General features: G+C 49.7%; 1 protein-coding gene across 1 annotated transcript in view; it reads left to right on the plus strand.

Moving 5' to 3' along the window:
* Positions 1-4,198: 4,198 nt before the first annotated feature.
* The window catches only part of ESRRB (estrogen related receptor beta), a 173,658-nt gene continuing 150,368 nt past the window's right edge, over positions 4,199-27,488 (plus strand). The window contains exons 1-2 of the mRNA XM_046647062.1: positions 4,199-4,335; positions 4,588-4,739. Of these exons, the coding sequence (XP_046503018.1) occupies positions 4,738-4,739 (2 nt within the window). The 5' untranslated portion in view covers positions 4,199-4,335; positions 4,588-4,737. The remainder of the gene's footprint in view (positions 4,336-4,587; positions 4,740-27,488) is intronic.

Consider the following 27,488-nt stretch of genomic DNA (forward strand, 5'->3'; position numbering starts at 1 on the left):
GTAGAGGAAAAGCTCTGTGTGGCAGGGCATGGTGAGAGATGTGACCAGGAATATAGGCCAGAGTGGAATTATCATATACAGTGTAGGATGGAGCCAGGCGAAGGACTTGGAGTTTATCCCATGGAACAGAGAGCCATAGTGGGGTCGGGGGTGTGCATAGCAATGTCTAGGAGCACAGGCTTTCAAGTCAGGCAGACATGGGGCCTGATCCCAACTCTACCACTTACCCACTGTGCGACCTTGGGCAAGTCACTTCACCTCTCTGAGTGCCAGTTTCCTGGATGCCGAATGGAGAGAAATAATCTGTGCCTGTTAGGGTAGTTGTAAGGATTCAATAAGGCAGTATAGATCAGGTGCTTTACACAGACCCCGGCACACAGGAGGTGCTTAGTACATGGTGACTTGTTTCCATTATTACTGTTTTGTTGTAGCATGAGGCAGATACACATGAGAGGACAGCACACAACTCAACCAAAATGGGATGTGCCAGGTGGCCCGGATGAGATGTATTGTTGGCAGTGGGGGAGATCGGCCATCAGGACCCCTGTGGGTAGGGAGTGGACAGGTGGTACGTCATACTTGAGCTGGACTGTGAAGAATGAATAGAAATTAGGTAAGAGAGAGAGGGAAGGCAGGAGAGCTAGGAATGCACCCAGCAGGGACAGCGTGTTTATGGGATGCTATGCGGGCTGGTTGGGCAGCAGGGTGGGGTCTCTTGGGGTAAAGGAATGGGAGAACATGGGCCAGGTGTCATGGGGGCCTTCGATTTGTTGACTTGGCCCCCCCCCCAGGTCTCATTATTCCCCTGATCTGGCACCTCCTCTCCTCTCAGAAGGTATAGGATCCCCTGAGGGGGTTGCAGGCATGTGTCAAACTTCTGGCCTGGCAGTTCCCTGGCAAACCAGGCTCCACCTGCCCTTGTGTGTAAAGCCGGTGCCCATGATGGCCGCCCCCTGGTCTCCTGTGTCCCGGCAGGAGATGATTAATGGCTTAGCTGCACCGATGTGTTGTATTTTGGTCTGTTCCCAAGCAGATAGATTTTTCTTTCCAGATAAAACGAATGCAGGCCCTTCCTGGGCTGCCAGTCCCTGTCCACTCCTCCCGGTCGCGGTCTGTTAGGGAACGCCGAAAGGTAAATGCGATGATAAGCTGGTGGGGGTGGGGGTGACTGTACCTTCAGGGGCCCTTGTCAACAGTGTAAAGTCACCTTGATGTGCCAGGACTAATGACGCTGGAGCAAGCCAAATGGAGCCTGGTGGCACTGAGGCGGAGCAGGAGCCAGCGCCCCAAAGGCCCAGAGCGGGTCTGTCAAGGCCTCCCGTCCCTCTGCCCGGGTCTTTTCCCTGGTGACTCTCACTCAGCTCATCTCATGCTGAGTGCAACACCTCCTGAACTTGCAGGTGCCTCCTCTGTAAAAGGAGATGTTACGGGTTGAATTGTGTCCCCCGCCCCAAATGATGTTGAAGTCCTCACCCCCAGTACCTGTGAATATGACCTTATTTGGAAATGGGGTCTTTGTAGATGATCACCTTAAGAAGAGGTCATTAGGGTGGGCCCTAATCCAATAAGCTGTGTCCTTATAAAAAGAGGAAGTTTGCACACAAAGACACACTCACAGGGAGAACGCCATGTGAAGACGAAGGCAGAGAGGGGGTGATGCTTCTATGAGCCAAGGAATGCCAGTTTCCTAGCAAACCACTCAAAGCTGGGAGAGGGCCCTGGAACAGATTCTCCCTCAGTCCCTCAGACAGAACCAGCCCTGCCAACATCCTGATCTTGGATGTCCAGCTTCCAGAACTGTGAGGCGGTGAATTTCTGTTGTTTTAAGCCCCCCAGTTTTTGGTTCTCTGTTATGGCGGCCCTAACGGACTAATCCAGGGGAATAATAGTCCTCCCCATGGGCTTGCAGTGAGGATGTAACAAGGAGGCTGATGATGCTACGTGGGGCCTTTATTAAGGACTCTCCATGTGCTGGGCTCTGTTCTAAGCATCCCTTTGCCTTGAGTCACTTTGTCCTCCTGACAATCTTAGGAGGTAGACCCTTAGAATTTCCACATTGTAGGTGGGGAGCTGAAGCACTGAGAAGTTAAGGGATTTCACTAGTTTCCCAATAGTAAGTGGAAGATGCTAGATTCCAACCCAGGGAGTCTCGGTCCAGAGTCTGTGCTTTAACTGCTAGGGGTGTGTGTCTGTGTGTGCCTCTGCTCCATGAGGCCCAGGGGGCCTGGCCCTGGAAGCTCCTGAAAGCAAAGGCCTGTGGTCTCCCATGATGATGACCAGCCTTTCAAGGGAGCCCTGGAGGATCAGATGGGTACCCGCTGGTTGTCAGCTGGCCCCTACATTCCCCTAAGGCCACTTACAGGGAGCAGACACCAAGGCTTAATTCAGTTGGGAGAGTTGAGACTGAGACTGTGGACCGATCCAGAGACCGGCCTGAAGGTAAAAAGCCCAAACCAAGGTCCCACTAGGCTTTCTAAGGAGGATGCTCTCTGGGAAGAGTGGGTTGTTTCAACCCATGCACTGAGCACTTAGGACAGACAAGACCTCTGCCAGTGGCCTGGGGATGCTCTAGAAGAGGCTGCGGCCACACCACGGAGATAAAGGCTCCTGCATGGTTTCTGCCGGAAACCCAGGAGGGATCAGCAAGAATCCCGATGTGCACAGCTGGAGAATTTGAGGAGAATGCAAATAATGAAGGGAAGTCCATGGTTTGCATCGGAAGAGAAAGGTTTTCCCCTAAAAAGGAGTCTGGAGGTGAATGTGTGCTAAACCCCAGTCATCAGTACGGAAATCTCTTGAGAGGCCTGCCTCTCGGCAGGGTTATCTGCCTTTTGAGCAACCAGACTTACCAAGAACTCCATGTATGGCCAGGCCTGATTAAGGGGAAGTGCTGGGTGGCCACACTGGCCTGCGACCCAGAGCACATCGGCTCTCAGAGGAAATTCTGGGTAAATGATGGGTCAGTCAGACTGTATCTGCCTAAAGTCCCACTCCCACTTCTCTGCCTCCCTAGGGCCCTCTCATAAGACAGACATTTCTGGAGAGAGTGTTTTAGTCCAGAGGGGTGACTCCACTGGTAGGTATCTTAGGAATCACTCATTCATTCATTCAGTCAGTCAGTCACTCGATCCATACGTTCAGGAAAGTCTTCCTGAGTGTCAGGCATCATGGCAGCATGTGGGGACGCCATGGTGAATAAGACAAACACATGGTCTTTCCCCACTTGGAGCTCGTATTCCAAGGGCAGCCTACTCGTGGAAACGTTTGAGGTCCTACATATTAAATAGGCTTTGACCTCAACAGGCTGGGTACCGCCCCATCCTCATAGTTTATGTTAACCTGAAGAGTAAAGGATTAGATCTAACGCGAAGAGGAAATTCAACTTCATTTTAAAAAATTGGGGCTCAGGAAGTTTCAAGGATTATAAAGTACCTATGCCTTACCACACCAGCAAAGGGCTGGTCCCATGACCCCTCCAGAGGGGGAACCTCACCTGAAATTTGCCTAAATCAGCGTGCAAAGTAACCAGGTCATGAAGGCAGATGACCCTTGTGTGATCTAAGCCGGTGGGTCTCCACACGGCAGCATGGGAGTCCCCGGGGCGATCAGGAGCTCACCTGGTTCATTGTTAGGCAGCCCATACTGCTGTCATTTCTCCCTGAGGCTCCCATCTTCTGGAAACTTTGCCCCAGCTGTCAGAGGTGGGCTGGCCTGCCTCAGAGAGGCTGCCCCAACTTTGCAGAACTTTTTTTCCTTAGAGACCCTTCAGGATCCCAAAGAATGGGGCTCATTTCCCCAGGCAGAAACTTTTTCAGACAATTTGGTCTCTGAGGAAATCTTTCTGGAAAAAGCAGAGACACCAACACCCCCAAGGCCTTTTGACCTTGGGCACTTCTTCTATCAGGGCCGTTATCCCCTGGCCTTTAAAAGCCTGTCACATGTTGGGACTGGGCCCACTGGGCCCTGCCTCACCAGGCACGGGGGACTCCTGACTCTGTCCTACCCCTCACCTGCACATCCTCCTTCGCCCCCAGGAGCCTCTGCGTGTCCCCCCAGAAGCCTGCCTGTTCCCTGAGCTAGGAAAGCTCTGTCTGCTCCCTCCCTTCCCCCTGACCTGGCAGGAGGAATGGAAACTTTCGTGGAAAGCACTTGCACTGACGAAAGCTCCCAAGTCAGGACTTCGACTTGGGCCCTGACAGGGCCACAGGCTCGGGATCCGGGGCCTCTGCTTCCCCGGGTCAGGACCTCCTGCCCCAGCTCCGCCCCTCGCTCTCTCTGCGACCATCATTCGTCGGCTCTCCCGTGACCCCAAGTGACTGCTCCACCACGAGAGAAGTAACTATCTTTCACGCTTTTCCCCCTTTTTTTGGTCTCCCCCCGACTTCCTCCTCCTTTTTATTATATGTTTTTCTTTGCCCCCTTCCACAGCACATCGGTGGCTGCGTAGTCTGCATGCGGCCCTGTGAAGTCGAAAGTCTAGAGCTTTTTGCCGTTTTGTTTAAGACCTGGTTATGGTTGTGGGATTTTTTTTTTTTTTTTTTGTCAGCTGCCTGTTATATCAATCACGGAGTCGGGATCTATTTATAGGTTGGGAGTACTGTGTCCTTAGTCACAAAGAGACACAGACAGGGGACTGTCAGCTGGTGCCGGAGGAGCTGAGCCACGAGTCATCAGCACTGGAAACACCTGAGGGGTAGACCATCCCACGCCAGCCCCGTCCTCTCCCCGGCCCTGAGCATGTGAGTAACGCAACTTCGCCCTTCCCTCCGCCCCAGACTCTACCCGGTTCCTTCCTGTCCTTTTTCCTACACACCCCCCTTCTCTCTTTCCCTCTCCCTCTTTTTTAATGGATAAAAATATCTCCTCGTGCCTGCTCTTTCATCTTGGTTTTCGGAACAGTAAAGCATCCCTGTGTGACCGAGAGGAAAATGTTGCCTTCCGCAGACTGTCATGGGAAGGTCAGAGGCACCGGGATGGCTGGGTGGGACGGTTACACAAACTCATTTGGAATCCGTAGGTTCCCTTTGATTTTTATTTGTTTTCCCTGCGAAAAAGTGAGTAAATCAAAAGGGCAAGGGAAAGTTTACACGCGGCTCAGCGGGGTGGTTATGGCTCCCAGCGTGAAAACTTTTATTTGCTGGCAGCTCCAGTATTGGGTGAGCCGGGAAGGTTACAGAGGGAAGACCCAGTTCGCCCAGGACAGGCGATGATGGAGGGCCCCCGGCAGATTTGGGTTCAACCTGGGAGCTTCCAGGTTCCGGGGGAGTCATGACAGTCCCAACAACCAGCTTTTCTATAGCGCTGCAAAGGAAAATGACTTTTTCCCTCCACGGAGCGAGTTTGCTTTGAGGAATCCAGAGGAGAGTGATGATTTGTCTTGCCTTACAGGCTTCTGTTGGCTCGCTCCTGTGGTGTATTTTCTTCATACTGAAAGGGGAACTTGGGTGGGGGCTGGGGATGGAGAGTCTCTGAAGGGACGAGCCAGGTGTGGAGGCTGTCCGTGCCTGCTCTGCATCCTCCCCCGAGGAAGACACTTAGTATCACTGTTCTTGTCAAAACTATGCTTGTTCCAGACAGTCAGGGGGCAAGCTCGCGGGCACATTGGTGGCTCCCAGAGATGGCAGTCCCCAGACCTTGTCCCGTGGTCCACACGGCCAACACCCCACAGGCTTCCTGCGGAAGATTTGGGACTCTAGTTTCTGGATAATGCGTAGTATTAACTAAAAATCCTTCACGTGGGGAGATGTGCTATACATTATTTACAAAGGAATAGGAACCCTAAGTTTTGGGAAAAATGTAATGAGCCTTAATGTATATTATATACAACGTTTAAAATGTATCTCATTCTTTCTACGAGTCTGATAACACTTGGGTTTCTATTTACTAAGACAGTGGTTGCCATATGCTGTATTGCCAGGGACTACTTCTTGATGTGTTTGGAAAATCAATATCCTAACAAAGAAATCATCTCTCCAACAGTTTAAGAGCATTAAACAAAACAGGTGAATCTGGATTATTTTTGATTAAAAACAAAGTAGCTTTAACAACACATCTAACTTGGTGAAAGTTAAATAATATGGACACACACACATAGAGAGAGGGAATTTGATCTCATTTTTATTTTGACCTTTATGAGCCTCTAACATTGCTTCTCCTGATTCTTTATTTTCAACTGTAATTTATTTAAGGTTATTTATATCTTTAATCCACTCATTTATTATCTTGGAGGGGAGCATGGAGATCAGGAAGGAATAAGAAATTAGAAGGCAAACTTCACAAATTCACGTAGTAAGACCACATTCATTGGTGGAAAAATTCAGACTAAGGAGTTTGGTGTAAAATGGGGGGAAATGTCACTATTTAAAACCTAATATGGAAAATAAAGCCCAAGAAACCAAGAAAAAAATTAAATAGAAGTTGTACATGTTAAGTATGCAGCATTATCATTTTTTCTATTCTAAGGACTCTATTTGGATAAACATATCCTGCTACGGTTTTCCACAATAATGCTGAAGTGAGATGCCGTGGGTTATTGTTAATTAAAGCTTGGGCAAACCCAGTGATTGAGACATTGCATTCAGAAATCACAGCCGTCAGCTGTGTGCAAAACTGAACTTCTTGCCCAAGACTTTCAGATTTCAACTGCTTTTTAGAGAAAGCGTGACTGTCTTTAACCTTTTAATCCAAGACCAAACCATTCCCTCCACTCCTCAGCATGCATGCTGGAGCCTGCTGGCCCACGATTGAGTGCGGTGGGAGACAGCCCCACATTTCTGAGCTGGTCCTGTGTTCTCATTAGCGGCAACGGTTGAGAGAGAAGAATATTTGTTAGAACATTTAGGCAGGAACTGTTCCTTTCCTTGGCTACCTGTTGATGCCTCTGGGTGGGATGGGGGCTCGTTTGGCAGGGCGATGATGGAGGGCCTGGCTTTCACCCTCAAGTTCAGGTTGTGGTTTTTCCCCTTTGGGCTTACTTATAGAGATGCACTTGGGGAAAACTTCAATGCATTTGCATAAGGCAGCCTCTGATTACTTAGTTTCTGCTTCAGTAACGATTAATTTTATGTGGACTGAGCTACCGTCAAACTCATTTTTTTTCCAAACTGATTTCTTACATGCAATTGGTCACGGGACTGTCTGTGACTTCACGTCTGCAAAACCTAACCCATTCCATCCTTGTCGTGGTTTTATTTCTCTGAATGTAAATGCGCACTCTCCTGCGTGCACGCACAGTTGTTTTATGTGCCCCCCTCCCTGGAGCACGTGGAAGCCCAGCCCAGGCCTCCTCCCAAACTGGGGACAGTGGGGCCAATGAGCAGGTGCTTTGGAATCCGGCAGCCTCAGGTGCAGGACCATCAATCTTGAGGAAGAAGGAATCGCAAATACCTGGAAAGCAGCCCCCTCATTCAAACAGTTTTACATAGCCGAGGTCTCTCCAGATACCCCGTAAATAAAAAATGGCAGCTGGCAGGATTTTTAAACCAAGGACCAAGCTCAGCTCTTCCTCCCCATCACTTCATTCTACAGTGTATCTGTCCATCTTTTTCTTATCTCTATTTTTACATTTCATTATCCTCCCGCGCGCTCTCTCCCTCCTCCCTTCCCTCCCCCTTCTCGCCTTCCCTGAAAAACACATTTCTATCTGGCACAGAAAATAAACTCAGATTGTGGGTAGTTATGTTAATCTAATTCAATCCTCAGCGGGTTAAGAGTGGAATTCTAATAGTGGAGCTGTTGAGGGCTTTTTTGTTAATGGCTTGGGGATTACATTGAGTTAAAGGCTCATTTCCTAATCAAACAGAGAGGGAGAGAGTGACTCCGAATATTTATGAGTCTCCCAGTGAGAGTTTAAACATTCAACTCCAAAAGTAGGGTTTCTGCAGGAGGAAAGAGTTAAAACCCCTCAGGGCTGCTGGGGAAAAAAATTAAACCAGTTAAGCCATCAGCATTTTCTGGCTGCTGTACAACTTCGGCAAAGTGGAAGGTGGGGAGAGAGAGGGGAATCATTTCACAAAGCGAAAATGGAAACTGTGGCAGAAGCTCTGAAGCCAGAGTCAGCTGATGTGTTTGCAAAAAAGTCCCCGGGAGCAGACAGGCCTCCTCTGTTCACCAAGGGCCTGGAGGGGCTACGTGCGTTTAACTCCCCGGATCAATTCTCCTCCTCCAGGCCAGAGGTGAGGACGTGGAGACAGGAGTATGGCTCAATTTACTGGCGGCTGGAGAGTTCCCCCTGCTGCCTGGTGGAGCTAGAGGAGAGGACTCCCCCCTCTTCGGTCCTGCCTCTGAAGTGCTGGGGGCCGGCTTCCCCTGCTAGAGCCCTGTCACGGCTCACAAGTCCCTTTCTCCCCCTTTGCTCTGTCGGGTCCCCTGCCACACTCTGCTTGTGAGGACCTCAAAGCCCAGCTGGTTCATTGTGCCCAGGAGAAAGCAAGTCCAGAAGTCCCTGCTCTCCAGCCAGAGAAAGGGAGGAGGAACTTGGCCAAGGTCAGGCAAGGTCAAGGCAAAGCTGAGGTCAGGAGTCTAAGTCCTCCACAGGCGTTCTGGCCGCGCTCTCCCCTCATTCTCTGGGGTGCAGTAGAGGAGAGGGGAAAGTCGGAGCCATATGGGTGCCAAAACGTGCCCCAGCTCTCCCGGAGTGCGGTTTCCTTCTCCAGGTTGGAAAAGAAGGAAGCCCTGATACAGGAGGATTCGGAATGCTCTGTGGACACTTCTCCTTTTCTTTGCCACCAACCAAGTGAGCAGTTTCTAGTCCCTTCACATGGGCCTTTCCCCTGCTGCGTGAGGTCAGCAAAGGCTCCAGACAGCCGACTTTCTGTCTCTGGGGACCTCTGGCTCTCTGTTTGCCCCCTACCTGGGCACTGTTCTTTCTCTTAGTACTTCTTGCTCGGTGGCCCACGAGTCCTCTTGCAGTTGCCCTTCCCGTGTCGAGGTGGCATTTATAACACGTCTGCATCAGCTTTTCTGTGAAGCCTTCCTTACAGGGTTGGCATCTCCTTCCATTAACTGCATTCATCCTCTGTGGTGTAATTGTTTCTATGGGTTTCCCGCACTGGACCAGGAACTCCATGAGAGCAGGGACTACCTTTCATTCCCCTCCGTAAGCCCAGCTCGTCGTCGATCATTCCTGCCCTCTTGCTGTAACAAGTGCGTCATGTGGACGGCTCAGAGCTGTGGTTAAGAGCATGTCCTGTGAGTCAGACAGCCAGGGTTCGAACTCTCCTGGCACCAACTTTCCTCAGCTGTGACATTTGAGCGACTTAACTCCTTAAGGTCTCAATTTTCCCATCTGCTAACCAGGGATAATTATAGAACCTACCTCAGAGGGTTTTTGGGAAGAGGAAATGCATGTTAGTATTAGCCCTTTGCCCAGGGTGTTAGCACTTTTATTTACTCGGTGTGGAGCAGTGACTTCTGCACACATCATGTTGCACCACTAAAGACAGGCTCCTACGCCTCCCACTGAGGAGCTATGTCTCAGTCAGCTCAGGCTGTTAAGACAGCGCAGCTTAAACAGAAATTTATTTTCTCACAGATCTGGAGGCTGGAAGTCCGTGGTCAGGTTCCAGTGAGGACTCTCTTCTTGGTGTGCAGAAGGTCACCTTCCCGTTGTGTTTTCACATGAAGGAGAGAGCAAGAGCTCTGTTCTAGCCTCCTCTTATAAGGATGCTAATCCCATCATGGGAGCTCCACCCTGGAGAGCTCATCTAACCCTAGTCATCTCCCAAAGCCCCACCTCCTAATACCATCGCATTGGAGATTAGGCACCAACAGTGTCCTGAATGTTGGCAGCAGAGTCCTGCATCAGCCAAACTTCCAGCTTCATCCTCCAATGGGCTCTTCCATTTGGAAATCAGAGATCGAGATTGAGAAACCCCTCCACCAGAGAACTAGGGGCTTTTAAACCACTGTGAGGAAGCGGAGGATGCGAGCCAGACGTTGGACAGCGTCCCTAAGTCAGGGGAAGAAGGCTGCACTTTCTGCTCTCTAGAAACAGAGTTTTGTCAGCTCTCTTGGCCCTGGCTCACAGTTCCATGAGCAGTTTTGTTCTTAGGGTCTCTGGGTCACCCCTGCACCCCTCTCCACCCTACACTCTCAGAGGGCGCTTTGGGCTCTACCCACAGAGCTGCCAGGCCAGTCCCAGCTGTGAAGCCAACCAGGTTGTGTTTTCAGGGCAGCAGGTGCCCGCTCTGTCCTCTCTCTCAACATGTTACTTGACAAGCGAATCCAAGAGCCGAGCGTTCCTGAGGAGGTGTCCTCTCGTGGATGTCCCCAGTCCCGGTGTCCTTGACAGCCCTTACGTGTGTCTGTGTAGGGTCTCTATGCTGCAAGGCAGTGAGCCCTCCTTCTTTGCTTTCCCCACTCATCAGCCACTCACGTCCTGATTGAAGCAGGGGATGGGAACGTGACTCACAGTGCCCCCCACACTCCCACAGTGCCCCATGTTTGGCTCACTCCCTCCTCTGTGCTCCCCTCCTAGAGTTGGAGGTGCCCCTACCAAACACTTGAATTGTCACTGCCTCCCTTTTTGCCTCCTTCTTATTCATCTTTGAACTTCCCAGTGCCTAGTGCCAGCCCTGGCACATAAAATGTGTTCAATAAATGCACTCAAAGTGAGCTGCATGGACTCTCCTCTCTCAAGAGGGCACCTCCAATCCCTTAATCACAGTGGGGAGTGATTTGAAATTGTGAATGTCCAGCGGCCTTAACTACATCAGCTCATGGTCCTCGCCGTGGCCTTTCTCCCCTCTCTGTCCTTCCTGCTTTCACATTCTTCTGTCCAGGAAAAAACAAAAGTGTGTCTTTTATTTAGATGTGCACAAACTTTCACAGGAATTTTATTCTGCTCAGTAAAGAAGCTTTGTCTAAGTTGATGTCAAGTTTAATTCCTAAACTGGCGTCTCTGCCGTCACTCCCCCTCATTTGTCACGCCCTTGCCTCTCCCCTTTCTGGGCTGAATCTGGCTTGCTTCACACTCTGCAGGGCCCTCGTTCTCCTCCTGCCTTAACCATGTGGGTCCCGGGGGATGCTCATAAGAGGGAGACCTTCCTTCTGAAGTGTTCCAGAGTGTCTGCTTCCATTAGCACAGACAAGGCTTTTGAAAGGTGCAAGGTTGGAACATCGTCTTAGGTACTGGCTTCTTTCCAGAACAGTATTTCTGCTCTCTTTTGGGAGACGGGATAAAAACTCAGGCTGCTGAGGGTTAAATGGTAGCAGTGAAAAGTCGAGGCATCTCTTGGGGACTGTTGGCTGGCTAAGACAATTGATTAACTTGGCTTAGTGATCTTTCCAGCAATATTCAGGAGTGAAATTATTGCTGATTAGGCTGTGTGTGAGTGTTAGGGTTCATGCAGTGAGGAGGGTAGGATAAGATCTGAGAAAGAAATGTCCTGGGTTGTCAGCTCCTAAGTCTCAGGAAGAGCCCTGTCACTCTCTATGGTTGTATCGGAACTTCGTGTGTGTACACGTCCGCTGGGGAGGGGCAGGCCGAGGGGTGCACAGGGCCTCGCTGAACACTTTCTTTGCAGCTCCTTGAGAATCTAGAATTATTTCAAAGTAAAAAGTTAAAAAACAAAGTCAACTAGAGGGAGGCCAGATGTTGAGGGCTGCTTCCCTGGGCTGCTCTGGTGGACAGAGGGGCAGCCGGTGTCATGGGAGGAGGCAGGGGCCAGGTGGGTCCACCCCCCAATCAGTGCTAATTAAGGTGCTCACGCTCGCAAGGCCTTAGTTTCCTGATTGTAAAATGAGGGATAGGCCAAGGTCTCTTAAGCTCTCCGGCTCCAGAAGCTGATGTTTTAGAACTATTGTTCATGATGGACCTGATACACTGTGCTCCGAACATGCCCAATCGCCACGGGTCAGCCAGCCTGCGTCCCGTTACTCCAAGGCCTTGGGCCCCGGCTTCACGCCTTTGCCATCCTCCATAGTCCTATCATCTATCATTGTCCTCCGTTTGTTCCCGCCTCCCCTGTCTATAAGCACATCTGGGCGGTGAGTGGAAAACTGGTCAGACCTACTGTTCAAAAACAAATCTGTAAGCTCTGCATTTTAAGTTTTGCTTTTAATTTTTGAGACCGTTGTTCCATACCTCTGTGGTCCTAACACTCTACGCCTCACAATGCTCTGCCCCGAAGTTGCATCGAGGCCTCTACACGTCTGCGAAGCCCCGCACCCGGGCGCCTGCTCCTCAGGGTTTGCTCAAGGCCCTTCGGCAGCCTCTGAAGAGAGGCACATAGTTGGGATTTGGGATGAGAGTTGCCAAATAGGGCGACCTCAGCCAGTCCTTAACCTCTCTGTACTCTCGTGTCTTCGCCCAGCAAAGGGGGCTGAAACGTGCTCTCACCATCTTGCAAGATTGGCATGAAGCTAAAATAGGAACCACTGGATAAACATTCCTTTAAAGACGGAAATCGCAACAGTTTTAGACTGGCTTATTCACCTGCATGCTGATCTCCATGAAGCAGCTTGGGTGGTGACTAAGCAGGCTTTAGAGCCACCATACTGGACCCATGTCCGCCTTGTACTTGCTGTGACCTTGTGCGAGTTCCCCAGCCTCTCCACTCCACACTTGGTTTCCTCATCTGTATAATGGGCATGATGAGAGCACCTCCCTCGCAGAGTTGTGAAAATTGAAGGATATCAACTTACAGGCCCTTGAGCACTGCCTGCTAGATAATAAACTCTCAAAGCCATTGCTGTTGATGATGATGATGTCATTTTGGCTGCTGCAATCATTTTCTAGGGCCCTGTGCCAAAAAGGCCAAGAGGGAGGAAAGCTTCAAAGTCCCTACGTTCTTCCCAAAGTCCCCCTGGACAGCTTACAATATAGCATGAGGTGCTACTCCAGAGGTGGTTTACAGACATGCCCTGGTCCTCCACGATTCCCTGCCTTTCCATGTCCCATGACAAGGGAGCATCCTCCCAGGGCCTGTCTGGAGTTTGGGGTGATCTGGCCAAGCTTTCACCTCTCATAAATCTGCTCTCCGTAGCCTGGCATAGATGGCTGCTGAAGTCCAGAAGTCCACGTGAAGGTTCCACATGGTTTCAGTGGGTTGTCTCGGGTTCCATCAGTGTCGTGGAGTCACTGGAATGTGTTTTCTGCATAGGGTCGATTCCTCCTCCTTGTACAACGTAACTAAGTGAGAGGATTGCTTGTTTTCCACATACTTGATGGCACATCTTTAGGGAGTACTTAGCAAGGAAAGAAGAATGGGACTAGGTAAGAGCAATTTTTGATGCCTCCAAGGGGGCCCAATCTGTATATTTCGAGGGACTTACAGACCCGACGTCATACTCTTAGGGGAAAATTCCAAATCCACACTTGTGACCGGCCTGTGTGTTTGTGTGCACGTGTGCACGTTAAGGGTATTGTGGTCAGCCATCCATGACTCTCTTCTTTCCCTGTCTCGAGCCGAGAGTAATCTTGAAGGAACATGTAATTACTATTTACTCTGGGGCACTCAATCGAGAACACGCTCGTGTAATGACTCTTGAGTTAATCCTGCCTTCAGATGCCCATCTGCTGTTGCTCCTTTGGAAACCAGTGGGAACCAAGCACCGCTGTTAGCGCAGGGGCAAGATCATGAGATGGAAGTCAGTCCCTGCAGTGCAGGCTTTACTGTTGGGCAACAGGAATATGGAGGTGGCATGTCTTGGGCTTCACCCAGATCTCTGCCCTTAGTGACAGGAGCTTCTAAGCAGAGCCAACTCAATCTATTGAGCAGTCTTGGTGGATCTGGACAGACAGCAACATTGATAAGGGAAGGCGTTCAGGAAAATTCTAGAGAGAGGATCTAAGACATGCAGAAGTTGCCATATATCGCCTAGGGATCAGACATAGACATGCATGGGAATGAGAAACACCAGCTCCAGGAGAGGAGGGGTGCGTGCTTATTCGAGTGTGCTCGATACCCATCTGCCAAGTGCACATGTTTGCTTTGGCTTCCTCAGGCTCCTCCCTTGCTTTCTTTCCCCATTTATCTGTGGGGATGAATTTGCCCAATCATTGAAGGTGGGGAATGGGGGCAGAGGGGAGACAAGTGAATGCATTATAATGAAACCTGTGGAATCAATTTGCTAAAAATATCAGAAATGCTATCTTGGAATATGACACTCTGCTGATGTAGTGGGACACTATTGTGGAGACTAGCAAACTGCTTCCGGAAATAAAACCGATTTTTATAGCAGTATATTGAGCAACTGTTTCGGTTGGATTCCTGAAGCCCCCAATTCTAGTCCTAACTCTGCCACTGCCTGAGGACTTTGGTGGAGCCACTTCATTCCTCTCTGCCTCTGTTTCTTTACCTGTAAAAGGATTTGATGGACTAGATGACCTCCCGGTGCTCTCTGGGTCCAGCCCTGAATTTCCCCTTTGCCCCCCCAGGCAGTGATCACCTTGTATCACAATTGTTTGCGTAGTGGCTCCCTCTCCAGAATTAAGGCTCTGTGGGCAGGGACTGGTGGCCCCATTACCCAGCAGAGTCACTGGACAAGACAGACACTCAACATGCCTGGGGATGTACTAACAAAAGAAATGGCATAAATGAATGCCAACCCCTCCAACTCGGTACCAGCTTGGCTGTTTCCAGAAACACTGCAGGCCCGGCTGCTTTGTTAATGGCTTGAGTTTCCACCCTCTGTGTCCTCCCTCGCTGGTCGGGGTGGTCATTTGTGCCTTCATCGTGTGAACTGGAAAAATTTTTTACCAATAAGATGTAGATTGAGCTGCCTAAAACCAACCCTCTGAAAACAACTTTTCGGAATGATGTTATTTACCAACTGCCTACTTCTCTACATGACCATTCTACCATCTGTTTCTGTTCTTTTTTCCCCTCTCTCCATCATACTCTATTAATTTAAAAATATTACATCTGAAGACTTGCTAAATAAAGAGACCTCAGAGCACAAAGTATCCCTTATCCATTTTCTGGGTCCCTCTGTGCTTCCTTGTCAAGATTTTTTCTTATTTCTTACTAAATGGCCTTGATTTGATCATTAATAGCTGTGTGACAATTCTTTTTACTGTGTCTTAACTTATTTCTAAAATATCCTCCCATAAGCCCTTAACTCTACTCCTATTGATCCCTTGTGCCCCTTCCCACTTCTGTCTTTGCCGTTTTATGAATCTTATAAAGTGGTCCCTTTGTACGCTGGACCCTTGATCTCGGGCCTTTCCTCGTCCTCCACCAAAATCTCCCAGAAGAATGGCTCTTACAGTTGGACTTTCACAGTGCAGGTGGTCTTGGGTCTCTGTCGTTTCCATACTGAGCCTGAGGACATGCTTTGTTCTCCATCCCCTAAAACTTCCTATTTTCTTTAACCAGCAGTTTCCCCATTGCAGATGAACCACATTACGAAGTGAAAGCCGTAAAAATTCTTCAGTGTCTCTCTTTTGTGCCATAGTGTGAAGGATTCCACTTTTCCCCCCCGACAATCATTTCGCCGCATGTCCACTGTACCATCACCTGGAGCTTGGTCAGGACTTGTCCTCAAGATGGTTCTTTACTGTTTCTTACATTGCGGTTGAGCGCTTGGCTGGTTGACTTGGTGATGTGTCCCCTCTCTGCAACCGCTCTTCTGAGTGTGGAGAAGGAGAGACATGTATGTGGAGGGCCTGTTATGTGCTGGGAGCTTCACATAGTTTATCTTCATTGATCCTTGTAAGGACTGAAAGCTGCAAGTATTATGATTCTTCCCATTTTACAGAAGAGGGAGCAGATGCACTGAGGTTAAGGATCTTGCTTAAGGTCGCCCCTGTAGTAAGTAGCATGGTCTGACATCACCTTCCACAACATCCGACGGGGCCGAGTGCAAGCAGGCAACCGAGAAAAAACCACACCAACACCCATTGGTATCATTTATATAAACATTGATCGTGGTACAACTCTTTCAAAGTTTTAGTGATTTTTATCACTAAATAAAGTTTTATTTATTTTCTTTGAAAAGTGTCGGGCATCTCCCTTAACAGACCCATATGAGAGAACCTACAACCCTAGTTTTTATTCCCCAAGTCCCTCCTTGTAAATATTACGACACAGATGCTTCCGTCACGTGAGCCCTTAGAGTCACGCTGAGTTCTCCTTTGCGAATGCTAACAGTTGTGCTTCCCCTAAAGCAATTTTTAAAAACCTCTCCAGAGGAGCTGGTAATCCTGCTGGTAAAATGTAGACCTAATCTGTGGCTGAAGTCGGTAGACTCTGGGAGCACCGGGGTGCGGGCTTTCTTTCAGAAAGCAGCCCCCTGTTTCCTCCTGCTGTGTTATGGCTGCATCTTCCCTGTGCCTCCATCGCCTTTCCCACTTCTGACTTTACATCTTCCCTTCGGTCAGCCCGCAGACAGTGTTTTCATTCCCGGTGGCTTTCCCATTTTGTCTTTTCCCCCACCATGCTCTTCCCACACGTCATCTTTCTCGACTTTGTCTTCTGAGAGCTTCGTCTGCTTTATAAACTTGACACTGCTGCTCCATCACCTCTCCCGCCACCAGCATCACCTAACTTCTTGCGGGGTGTGGTGTGTCCTTCCCTCCTGTGTTGGGCTGCGCCATCCACAATCCACCGCATGGTTTTCTGATTGAGGGAGCGCGGTGAGGGAGCAGGGGTCTCTCGCCAGTGCCGCAGCCTTAGGTGGCTAGACTTCTTGCCCAATCTCCTGTGACACTGCCTCCTCCTGATCCACCCACCTTGGCTCTTGGGATGCTAATCACATTCCCGAGGAGAGTTATGATATCTCCCCACCTTGGATGGAGTCCAGCATGCGCTCACTGTTTGGGACAAAGCGTTTGTCATCTCCCTGTCCATGACCTTCCGTGGTTCCTCGGGTTTCTGCCTTGCGTCTGGCTTCCTTGCCTTCAAGAGGCCCTCACAGCTGCAATCTGCCTCCTGAATACGGTGGGTGGGGGGCAGCTGGGGTCACTCGCCTGGCCTTTGAATGAAATGCTAGTGGACGTTTGATAGTCACTGATGTGCCTCCCGACGTTTCACACCTCGCCCCTCTTCCCTGAGCCACAGCGTCACCCTGAAACCCTGTTAGATCACTGAAGTGACTTGGACAATGCAGCGGGGAACTTTTCAGTCTCTGAAGTACTGACTTTGCTCGGGGGCTTTGTGTGCTCTCTTGTCTGAGGTTCTTGAGGTCTCCAGTCCTCCGTCTCTCTCTCTGTAGGGAGACTATGAAAGTTCTCTTGTGGGGGGACAGGAGCCTGTTTGACGTGACTATGGTGGCTCTGGGTGGGGCCCCTGGGTCCCCGGCTGCATAGGAAGGGGTATTCGGTCTGTTGGCTTTCTGAGTCGTGGCCTTCACCCAGGCTCTGATTCTCCACATTGGAGTGACCGGGAGAGACCAATCCTGTTCTCTCCTCTTCCTGCAGCCTGTGCAGATTCAGGAACTGGCGTTTCTCCCAGATTGGGTGAGGCTGTTGCTTAATCGTCGCCTCTTCATCTGACGGGCATGCAAGTGTCTCTGCTAGGTGGGTTTTGGCGTTTTCCCAGTTTGTGTGTTCCACTGTCACCCTGGCTGTTTGGGGAAGCCTCCTGAGAGGTGGGGGAGGAGACTGTCTTCCGTCAGTGTCTCTAGAAGCCGAGCCTAAGACGGGGATTCTGGGCAGGACATGTATTGAGGGCGTGCTGTCTGGAGAAACCTGTAGGGGAGTGAAGAGAGAGAGGTTGGGGGTGGGAGCTAAGTCGGGAAGTGGATTCAGCTGAGGTCTAGCTTCAGCCCATCCCACGGGGAGCTCGGGAGCGTAAATGATGCCACAGAGTTTTCCCACCTCAAGGCAAGGATAGTGGCCAGTTGTACCCCCATATCAATCAGTCATTGGCTGACAACTGCCCCAAGGTGAGAGAGTAACCTCCCATGCCCTTCTGGACCAAAGGGGCTTCCACTGGTCAAGGGCACTTCTCAGGAGAAGGCTGCAGCCCCTAGCAGTTGGGGATGGGGGCACTGGTGGGCAAAGGGATCTGAGCAGGGCCCCAGCAGGGAATACTGCAGCGGGGCTGTATGAGGCAGGGTCCTGGTGTGGGCCTCTGGCTCTCTGTCTCCATGCGGCTCACTCTGGAATTGGATGATGAGCTTCCCTCACTCTCCAGGCTGAGCCCAGGGAAGAGCCATTATAAAGCACTGGGACCCGGCGTGTCGATGATGGCAGGTTACGAAGTCAGGGGCTCTGAAGATGCCGATGCGCGGAGCCTGCGTTACACCTCTCTGTCCTCTGGTTCAGGCTCACCAAAGGCAGCCAGAGAGAGCATCACTCACCTCTTCATGCTCTCATCATCTGGGGGCTGGAAGCAGAGGAAGAAATAGCCTCTTCCTCTTCTCCAGAGGGTGGCCTCCCTCTCAGTCCCTTTGATGGCACTGAGAGCCTCCCTATGGGAGAGACTTTTGGCCTTTGATTTGCCTTCAGCCAAAGGCCAGGGAAGGGTCTGTCGGCATTCCCTGTTACCAAGCAGCATTTATTGTAAATGGCCCTGTGCTGGGCTCTGCGTGGAGAAAATACAGGAACAACAGTTCTTTTTTTTTTCAAGTTTGGAATTAGTTGGGAGGGGGCAAGGAGGGAGGGGTCACTTGCATGCTTGTACTTGATTGTAGCCTGTCTGGCTGCCTCGAGGGAAAGGATTGGGGATGCGTGCAAGGAAGGCAAGTATGTGCGGGAGGGAAACGTGGATGTGAAGGACCAGGCTTAGAGGGCGGGGCCGGGCTCTTTGTGTGTTGCTGCACACGATTGATAACCACCGCAAACCCTGAAGGACTTGGTATCTCCAATTTACAGCTAAAGGAGCAGAGGCTCCCACATCAGCCTACCTGCAGGCACTGCAGACCTACAGAACAGTAAAGATGAGTTTCGAACTCAAGTCTGGTTGCCTCGATAGTCCATGTTATCTTACTAAACCAGTAGGGCTCGGGTACCCAATTGTGGGAACACTGGGGTCGGGTTCCTGAAGGTGTGCTGGCCCCATGAGTCCAGGTTGCCCACCTCATCTGAGTCCCCAAGGGCTTGCTGCTTCTCCCTGCATGACCTCCTCCGTCCTGCTCGTCTCCTCCTTTCCTCCATCCACCCGTGATTCACATCCATCGTGCTCGCTCCTCCCGCCCTCTGCAAACCACGTCTTCTCTATGGTATTTTAAGAGACCTCCTCCCTGAAGCTGCCCTAGGGATCTAAAGCCCAAGAGGAAGGGACCCCATTGTGCATGTCCAGCATCCATGGCTGATTCCCACAAGGTGTCTGTGCACCCAGAGCACACGACTGTTCACATCTGTGCTCATGGATTCATGCGTTCACTCTCTGGGTACCAGCTGCTCAGGACTTCCTTATCTGCCCTCTCAGAATGCCACCCACAAGTCTGTCCTCAGCACCCGCTCTGTGCTCTGTCAAAACCAAAAAGGAACTTCAGGGCACAATAATGTCCCTCTGCTGAGGGAACCTACACAAGCATACAGGACTCCGGTGGCCCAGTGCCAAACCTATGGGTTGGCAACAGTCCTGACTTTGGACTAGGGCAATCTGAGTTCAAATTCTGGCTCCTCTGCTTATCTGCTTTATGGTTCATCTGCCTCTTTATGCTCAGCTTTCTCAAATGTGCAAAGAGGATGATGAAATCCAGTCCCGTGGGGTGGTTGTGAGGATTAAGTGAGACAAGGCAGGAGGAAGCACGAGCTGGGGGCTGGCCCAGGAGCCCTGCTCTCTTTGTGGCTGGGTGCGGAAGCTCTTGGACAGTGAGTGCCATGGGTTTTTCGTGGACACAAACCCTCCGGGAGGGGGGCGTTCTGACGGTAACAGTATTACTCTAATCTAAAACTTCGCTGACTCCAGAACTTGGTTATGGACATGGGAAGAGGGTAGGAATGAGGTTTGTTTGTGAGGTGTCTGGTGCCGCATGATTCCCCACTCCTCCTCTACCTTCAGGACCCATGCCACTTTTAAGAGGTCACGTCGCCTTCTTCTCTGGCTGTGCCGTGCATAGAGCGCGGAGGAAGGAACCTTCCTGCCGGCAGCTGTGTCCAGTGCCAGGCATGTGTGCCTGCCTGGGTGTAGGGAGAGCTTAGTGGCCACAGGCCACCATCTGCTGGAGCTGCCACGCCAGGGCCCAGCAGCATCCCAGCCCCCAGGACCCCATCCCCAGCTTTTGGCAGCGGCCTGGGCTTGGGGAGCCAAGGCCTAGCCTGGATGACCTTGCAGCTGTGTCTTCAGCCCCTTGGGGGCTTGTGTTTCTGTCTCTCTCAGGGGCCCATCCCGGCTGCCGGGCAGGGAGCCCACTGTCCTTCAGTACCAGAGGCTCACTCGGCCTGGCCTGTGCCAGCAGTTGGCATAGGATTCTCAGCCAAGGGGCCCTGTGTCTCTGGCATCTGTGGCTGCCAGCTTGTCCCACCAGGGCCATGGACCCCAAGTAGGGATGGGGCTTGGCTAGCTTTTCCATTTCTCTCTGGCAGCTCTGAAAACTCCTTGAAAGATATCTATTCTCACATGAGTCAAAGGGGAAAGTCCTACAGGTGGCTCTGAAAACAGAGACGTTGTTAAATTGTGGTGAAAAGGATACTGACACTAAGCGAGGTGTGGGTTTTCTGACCTGACTCCATGGAAAAGTACACAGCTTGTGGTGAGGAGGAGGAGGAGGAGGAGGAGGGGGATGGGGAGGAGGGCTATGGAGAGGAGGAGGGGAAGGGGAGGAAGAGGAGGGTGGGAGGAGGAGGAGGGAGGGAGGAGGCAGTCCCATTACTGAGCACACACTATGAGGCAGGCGCCATGCTTGGTGCCCTCCTCCTGTCATTCCTTCTCCTGCTCAGCAACCCCAGGAAGTAGGTGCTGTAATTTCCCCCATCTCACAGATGAGAAAGATGAGGCTCAGAGGAGTTAAATGATTTCCCCAAGGCCACACAGCTGCTGAGGGGCAGCAGTGAGATTTGAACTGGGTCTCTCTCTAACACATGTGCTTTTTTTTTTTATAGATATACTTCTTTTTCTCCCCAAAGCTCCAGTACGTAGTTGTGTACCCTAGCTGTAAGTCATTCTACTTCTCCTCTGTGGGACACCGCCACAGCATGGCTTGACAAGCCGTGTGTAGGTCTGTGCCCAGGATCCGATTGGGCAGATCCTGGGCTGCCGAAGCAGATCATGCAAGCTTAACCACTATGCCACCGGGCCAGCCCCCTAGATATAGTTTTATATACATTTTCATATTTGAACAAGTATATTTTATATATTCAAAAACTTAAAGAATTTTTAAAATTAACTGGTTGACAACTTATGTTGTAGTTTTTTTGTTTTATTTTGTTTGCCATTTTTGTGTGTGGTAAAATACACGTAACATAGAATTTATCATCTTAACCAATTTTAAGTTCAGTTCGGCCATATTAAGTTCATTCACACTGTTGTGCCGTCATCGCCACCATCCAGCTCCAGAACTCTTCTCATCTTGTAAACCTGAAACTCTGTGGGCATTAAACAGTAAATCTTCATTCTCCCCCCTCCCCCAGCCCCTGGCAATCGCAATTCTGCTTTCTGTTTCTGTGAATTTGACTGCTCTAAGTACCTCATATAAGTGGAATCATACAGTGTTTGTCTTTTTATGGCTGGCTTATTTCACTTAACACAGTGTCCTCGAGGTTTATCCATGCTGTAGCGTATGTCAGGATTTCCTTCTTTTTAAGGCTGTGTAATCTTCCATTGTATGTGTAGACCACGTCTTGCTTAGCTATTCATCTGCCGATGGACACTTGGGTTGTCTCTACATTTTAGGTATCGTGAATAATGCTGCTGTGAACGTGGGCATACAAATAGCTCTTCAAGACTCCACTTTTAATTCTTTTGGATACGTACCCAGAAGTGGAATTGCTGGATCACATGGTAGTTCTAGTATTAATTTTGTTTTATTTTTTAATTTTTAAATTTTTTTGCTTTATAACATTGTGTAATTTCAGGTGTACGTTATTACATATCAGTTTCTGTGTAGACTACATGGTGCTCACCACCCATCGTCTAGTTTTCATCCGTCACCATACATATGTGCCCCTTTATTTACCCCTTTCACCTACCTCCCCACTCCCTTTCCCTCTGGTAACCATTAATCTGTTTTCCATATCCATGTGTTTGTTTATCTTCCACATATGAGTGAAATCATATGGCGTTTGTCTTTCTCTCTCTGGCTTATTTTGCTTAACATAATACCTTCAAGGTCCATTCATGTTGTTGCAAATGGGACAATTTTGTCTTTTTCTATGGCTGAGTAGTATTCCTTTGTATATATATATACCACATCTTCTTTACCCAGTCATCAGTCGATGGGCACTTGGGTTGCTTCCACATCTTGGCTATTGTGAATAATGCTGCAATGAACACAGGGGTGCATGCGTCTCTTTGTATTGTTGATTTCATGTTCTTTGGATAAATACCCAGTAGTAGGTAGCTGGGTCATATGGTAGTTCTATTTTTAATTTTTTGAGACATCTCCATACTGTTTTCCATAGTGGCTGCACCAGTTTGCCTTCCCACCAGCAGTATATGAGGGTTCCTTTTTCTCCACATCCTCTGAAACATTTGTTATTTTTTGTCTTGCTAATTATAGCCGTTCTGACAGGTGTAAGGTGATATCTCATTGTAGTTTTGATTTGCATTTCCCTAATAATTAGTGAGGTTGAACATCTTTTCCTCTGCCTGTTGGCCCTCTGTATATCTTCTTTGGAAAAATATCTGTTCACATCCTCTGCCCATTTTTTGATCAGGTTTTTTTGTTGTTGAATTGTATGAGTTCTTTATATATTTTGGAAATTAACTCCTTGTTGGACATATCATTTACAAATATTTTCTCCCAATTGGTGGGTTGTCGTTTTGTTTTGTTCATGGTTCCCTTTGCTTTGCAGAAGCTTTTTAGTCTCATGTAGTCCCATTTGTTAACTTTTTCTCTTGTTTCCCTGCCTGAGTAGACATGGTATTCAAAAAGATGCTGCTAAGATCAATGTCAAAGAGCGTACTGCCTATATTTTCTTCTAGGGGTTTTTTGGTTTCAGGTCTTGCATTCAAATCTTTAATCCATTTTGAGTTAATTTTTGTGTATGACGTAAGAGAATGGTCTACTTTATGTGGCTGTTCAGTTTTCCCAACACCATATATTGAAGATAGCTTCCTTTCTCCATTGTATGTTCTTGGCTCCTTTGTCGAAGATTAACCGTCCATAGATGCGTGGTTTTATTTCTGGGCTTTTAATTCTGTTTCATTGATCTCTATGTCTGTTTTTGTGCCAGTACCATGCTGTTTTGGTTACCATAGCTTTGTAGGATATTTAGAAGTCAGGAATTGTGATGCCTCCAGCTTTGTTCTTTTTCAGTTTTGCTTTGGCTATTTGGGGTCTTTTCTTGTTCCATATAATTTCAGGATTCTTTGTTCTATTTCTGTGAAGAATGTCATTCGGATTCTGATTGGGATTGCACTGAATCTGTACATTGCTTTAGGTAGTATGGACATTCTAACTATGTTTATTCTTCCAATCCATGAGCATGGAATATCTTTCCATTTATTTATGTCTTCTCAGATTTCTGTCAATAATGTCTTATAGTTTTCAGTGTATAAGTCTTTCACCTCCTTAGTTGAATTTATTCCTAGATATTTTATTCTTTTGTTGAGATTGTAAATGGGATTGTATTCTTGGCTTCTCTTTCTGCTAGCTCATTAGTAGTGTATAGAAATGCAACTGATTTTCATAGGTTGATTTTGTACCCTGCAACTTTGCTGTAGTTGTTGATTATTTCTAATCTATTATTAAACTTTTGAGGAACCGCCATACTATTTTCCAAAATGGCTGTGCCATATGACATTTCCACCAACAGTGCACAAAGGTTCCAATTTCTCCACATCCCTGTCTACTTGTTATTTTCTGGGTTTTTGGTAGTAGGCCTTCTAATGGGTGTGAGGCGGTATCTCATTGTGGTTTTGATTTGCATTTCCCTAATGATCAGTGATGTTGAACATCTTTTCATGTGTTTATTGGCCATTCATATATCTTCTTTGGAGAAATATCTATTCGAGTCCTTTGCCCATTTTTAAATTGGGTTGTTTGGTTTTGTTGTTGTTGAGCTGTAGGAATCCTCTATACATTCTGGATAGTAATCCTTTATCAGACGTATGATTTTCCAATAGTTTCTCTCATTCTATAGTTGCCTTTTCACTCTGTTGATGGTGTCCTTTGATGCACAGAAGTTTTTAATCTTGATAAAGTCCAATTTGTTTCTTTTTTCTTCTTGTTGTCTGTGCCATTGGTGTCATAGTCAAGAAATCATTGACAAATCCAGTGTCATGAATCTCTGCCCTATGTTATCTTCTAAAAATTTTGTATTTTTAGGTCTTACAATTAGGTCTTTGATCCATTTTGAGTTAATTTTTGTATATGGTATTAGGTGAGGGTCCATCTTCATTCTTTTGCCTATGGATATTGTTTTTCCATTACCGCTTGTTGAAAAGACTGTTCTCTCCCTTTTGAACAGTCTTGACATCCTTGTCAACAACCATTTGACCGTATAAGCGAGGATTTATTTCTGGTAACACCTATGCTTTTAACCACTTTCTTGCGCTTCATCTCAGCACTGTGCAATGCCTCGTGGATTATGGAATATCAAAGCTGCAGGAGACCCCCAGTGAGTTAGGGGCCCTTCCGCATTCTGTAGGTGGAAACACCGAGGCCAGTGGCCAGAGCACCCTCAGCCCATGCTCGTGCCATAATAAGCATATGGTTCTTTCATTATATTCCTTCCCCAGCTCTGTAGGACTCTGGGAGGGTCCTCACCTCCTGGAGTGCATGGAGGGGTTGCTGGGATACTTCTCATGCATTTTAGCTAATGCTCCATTCTATGGGCAAATGCACTCCTGTGTTTTAGACACTTATAATGTAGAAGATGGAGGAGGGAGAGGAAGCATCTCGAGTTGGCCCAGGAGTGAGGTGTGCTGGATGAGAGGCCACTTAAACCCCCTGAATCAGGATCCAGGAGCACCATCTTCTGGGTGACTCTGGGTGACAGCCCCCAATCCATGCACAAGTGCAGCAGGCAGCCTTAAAAAGGGTGCATGTGTGCAAATGCTACCGTTCCTCCATGCCAGGGCCCCGCGTAGCCCCCAGCACATCTCCTATGTTCCACAGCCACCCTCCCCTCCCTCCTGCCCTTCACTGCCCTTGAGTCCTATGTGCCAGCTATGCTGAAACACTCTATTTTCCTGAACAAGGGCCAGACGGGTCGCATTCCTGTGTCCCGCTCACACAGATGCCTTTATGACTCTGCGGAATTATCCGCTCTCAGAGCAGCCTGCCCTTCTATGGCTCCTGTAGAAGTCATCTCTCCAGCCTGGTCCGCTCCTGTACGCCGTGCGCCTGCCCCACTCACCTGGAGATACAGTTATGTGTCTGTCTTCCCATCAGGACTGAGATCTCTTGAGCCAGGAAGGGTGTTGCAAATATTCAAAGAAATGCCCTAAAGAGCTGTGTGTGTGTATGTGTGTGTGCGTGTGATCCTCAGTGCACACAATAGTTGCTCAGTACGCCTTTGTGAATCCAGTTCAGAGAGGGAGCAATGACTAAAAAGTCAGGCTGTGACGGGAGCTGTGTGCTCAGCATGGACCAGAGGTGGGAGAATGAGGTAGGGGGCTCCCCAGCCAGTATCTTAGGGTATTTGGGAAAAAGTAATTGGGTATCTGGTTGGCCACCATGCCCCACTAACTCCAGTGTAAAACTGGATTTTCATTCTGGGAAAGGGGCCACCAGTGAACTTGTTTTCCCAGGGCCCAGGAAGGAAGGAGGAGAAGCAAGTGGTTCCTGACCCAAGAATAAATAATCTAGTCAATCTCAGGTTTTATTCCACTTTGACCTCATGTCCCTGACTGTCACTGCCACCAGGCAGTCCCAGTGCCAGCAGGTCACCTCTGTGTGCCAGTTTCCCATCCCTGTCCCTCTGCAGGAAGCCGGAGGTCTGTGCGCCCCAACACAGGCTGGCCCAGCTGGAAACAGCTGTGCACAGCCCAAACCCTGCCCATCACACGCCAGGCACTGACCTACGCAAACGCAAGCAGAATTATAGACACCCATAAACATATGAGCATCCTTTAAAAGGTGAAAAGCTCCATAAAGTGTCTGGGTTTTGTTTACTACTGCGAGGTGGGGGTGACAGCCAGTTGGATTAAATCACTGGGGTGCCCATGCGGCGCTGGCTCTCTTTCCTTCCTCTTGCCTGCCTCCCATCCTCATGGACACACAGACCGGGCACACTCTCACGCACTCACGGCCCCACCTAAATGGCCGCTCAGTCCGTCCTGCCGTTGTTCCTGCCAGCCCGGGTCCCAGCAGGTGTTCCCTAATTAGCAATCTCTTCATTTCCAATCAAAGCACAAAGCGGCCCCAAAAGCCTGCCTTTATGAGGGAGCCAGCAGCGGCTGGGGATGTGCGCGGGATAATTGTCTTCGCCAGTGGCGGCAGTAAGCGGGCTGGCTAATTCATTATTGTAATAACTTTGCTTGTCCTTGGGGAGGTGGGGTGGGGGAGGGAGCGGGGAGGCACCGAGTGTGGCTGAGGGTGGGGCGGGGTGAGAGTCTGGGGCAAAGGGGTGGGAAGCAGAAGAGCGAATGAGCAATGCACGTGCTTGCTCCCCTTCTCGCAGACTGGCTCTGCACCCACTTCTCCGCCTGTGAGTGACACGGCTGGCCGGCCCTCTGCACCAGCCACCCGAGTGGCAAGGAGTCCGGACTTTCCACGGTGCAGGGAGGAGCCCTGGGTTCTGAAGGCGGCTCTGGGCTCTGGGAAGCATTTGCTAAGCTGCCCTCTGGGGCCTGAGGGGCTGAGGCCCAGAATTCTTAGGGTCGGGCTGTGTGGTGGGGTCCCCGGAGCCAGGCCTCTCTCTTCCCAAGGGCTTGAGTCCCATGCACCCCTGAACCTTGACTGTCATCCTGCCCGGGCACAGTAGCAGAGGTCCGCAGTTAGAATGCCAGAAGAACTTTTATTGGCAGAACGATATGGGTGACAACTTGAAGAGCCCTCCAGGTCTGCGGGGATTTCAGAGGAGGCCTGCACCCCTAAAATGGAGCTGAGGTGGCCGCTGGCCCCGGTAGCCCCCTTGCTCTGTCCCGGTGCACTTGCCCTGAACCGTTTCTCCCCCAGTGAGCAGGGCCTCGTAAGTAGAAGGTTGAGAACCCCTACCTGGCAGCTATGGGCTGGGTCATCAGGTGGCTTTGTGGGGTTCAGAATTATAGCTGAGCCTCCATCCAAAATGAAATACAGGGGTAGAGGAAGGAAGGGAGGTGGGCAAAGACACAGGGTGAATCCTGGGATGGGGTGCAAGGACGCAGGCCTCGTGGGATGGGGATGGGTTGGGGTGTGCCCAGGACTCATGGGAGATTCTGGGAACGGAGGGCGAGGTGGCCCGTGGAGGGCCTGACTGGCGGGCTGAGGGCTTGGTCTTCATCTCCTGTGCCCCAAATCAACAGCAACAGCAGCCCCTGCCACAGAGGCCTCGGAGGCCCTGGAGGGCA

This window comes from Equus quagga, chromosome 20, assembly GCF_021613505.1.
Source record: "Equus quagga isolate Etosha38 chromosome 20, UCLA_HA_Equagga_1.0, whole genome shotgun sequence".
In the NCBI taxonomy this organism is placed as follows: Eukaryota; Metazoa; Chordata; class Mammalia; order Perissodactyla; family Equidae; genus Equus; species Equus quagga.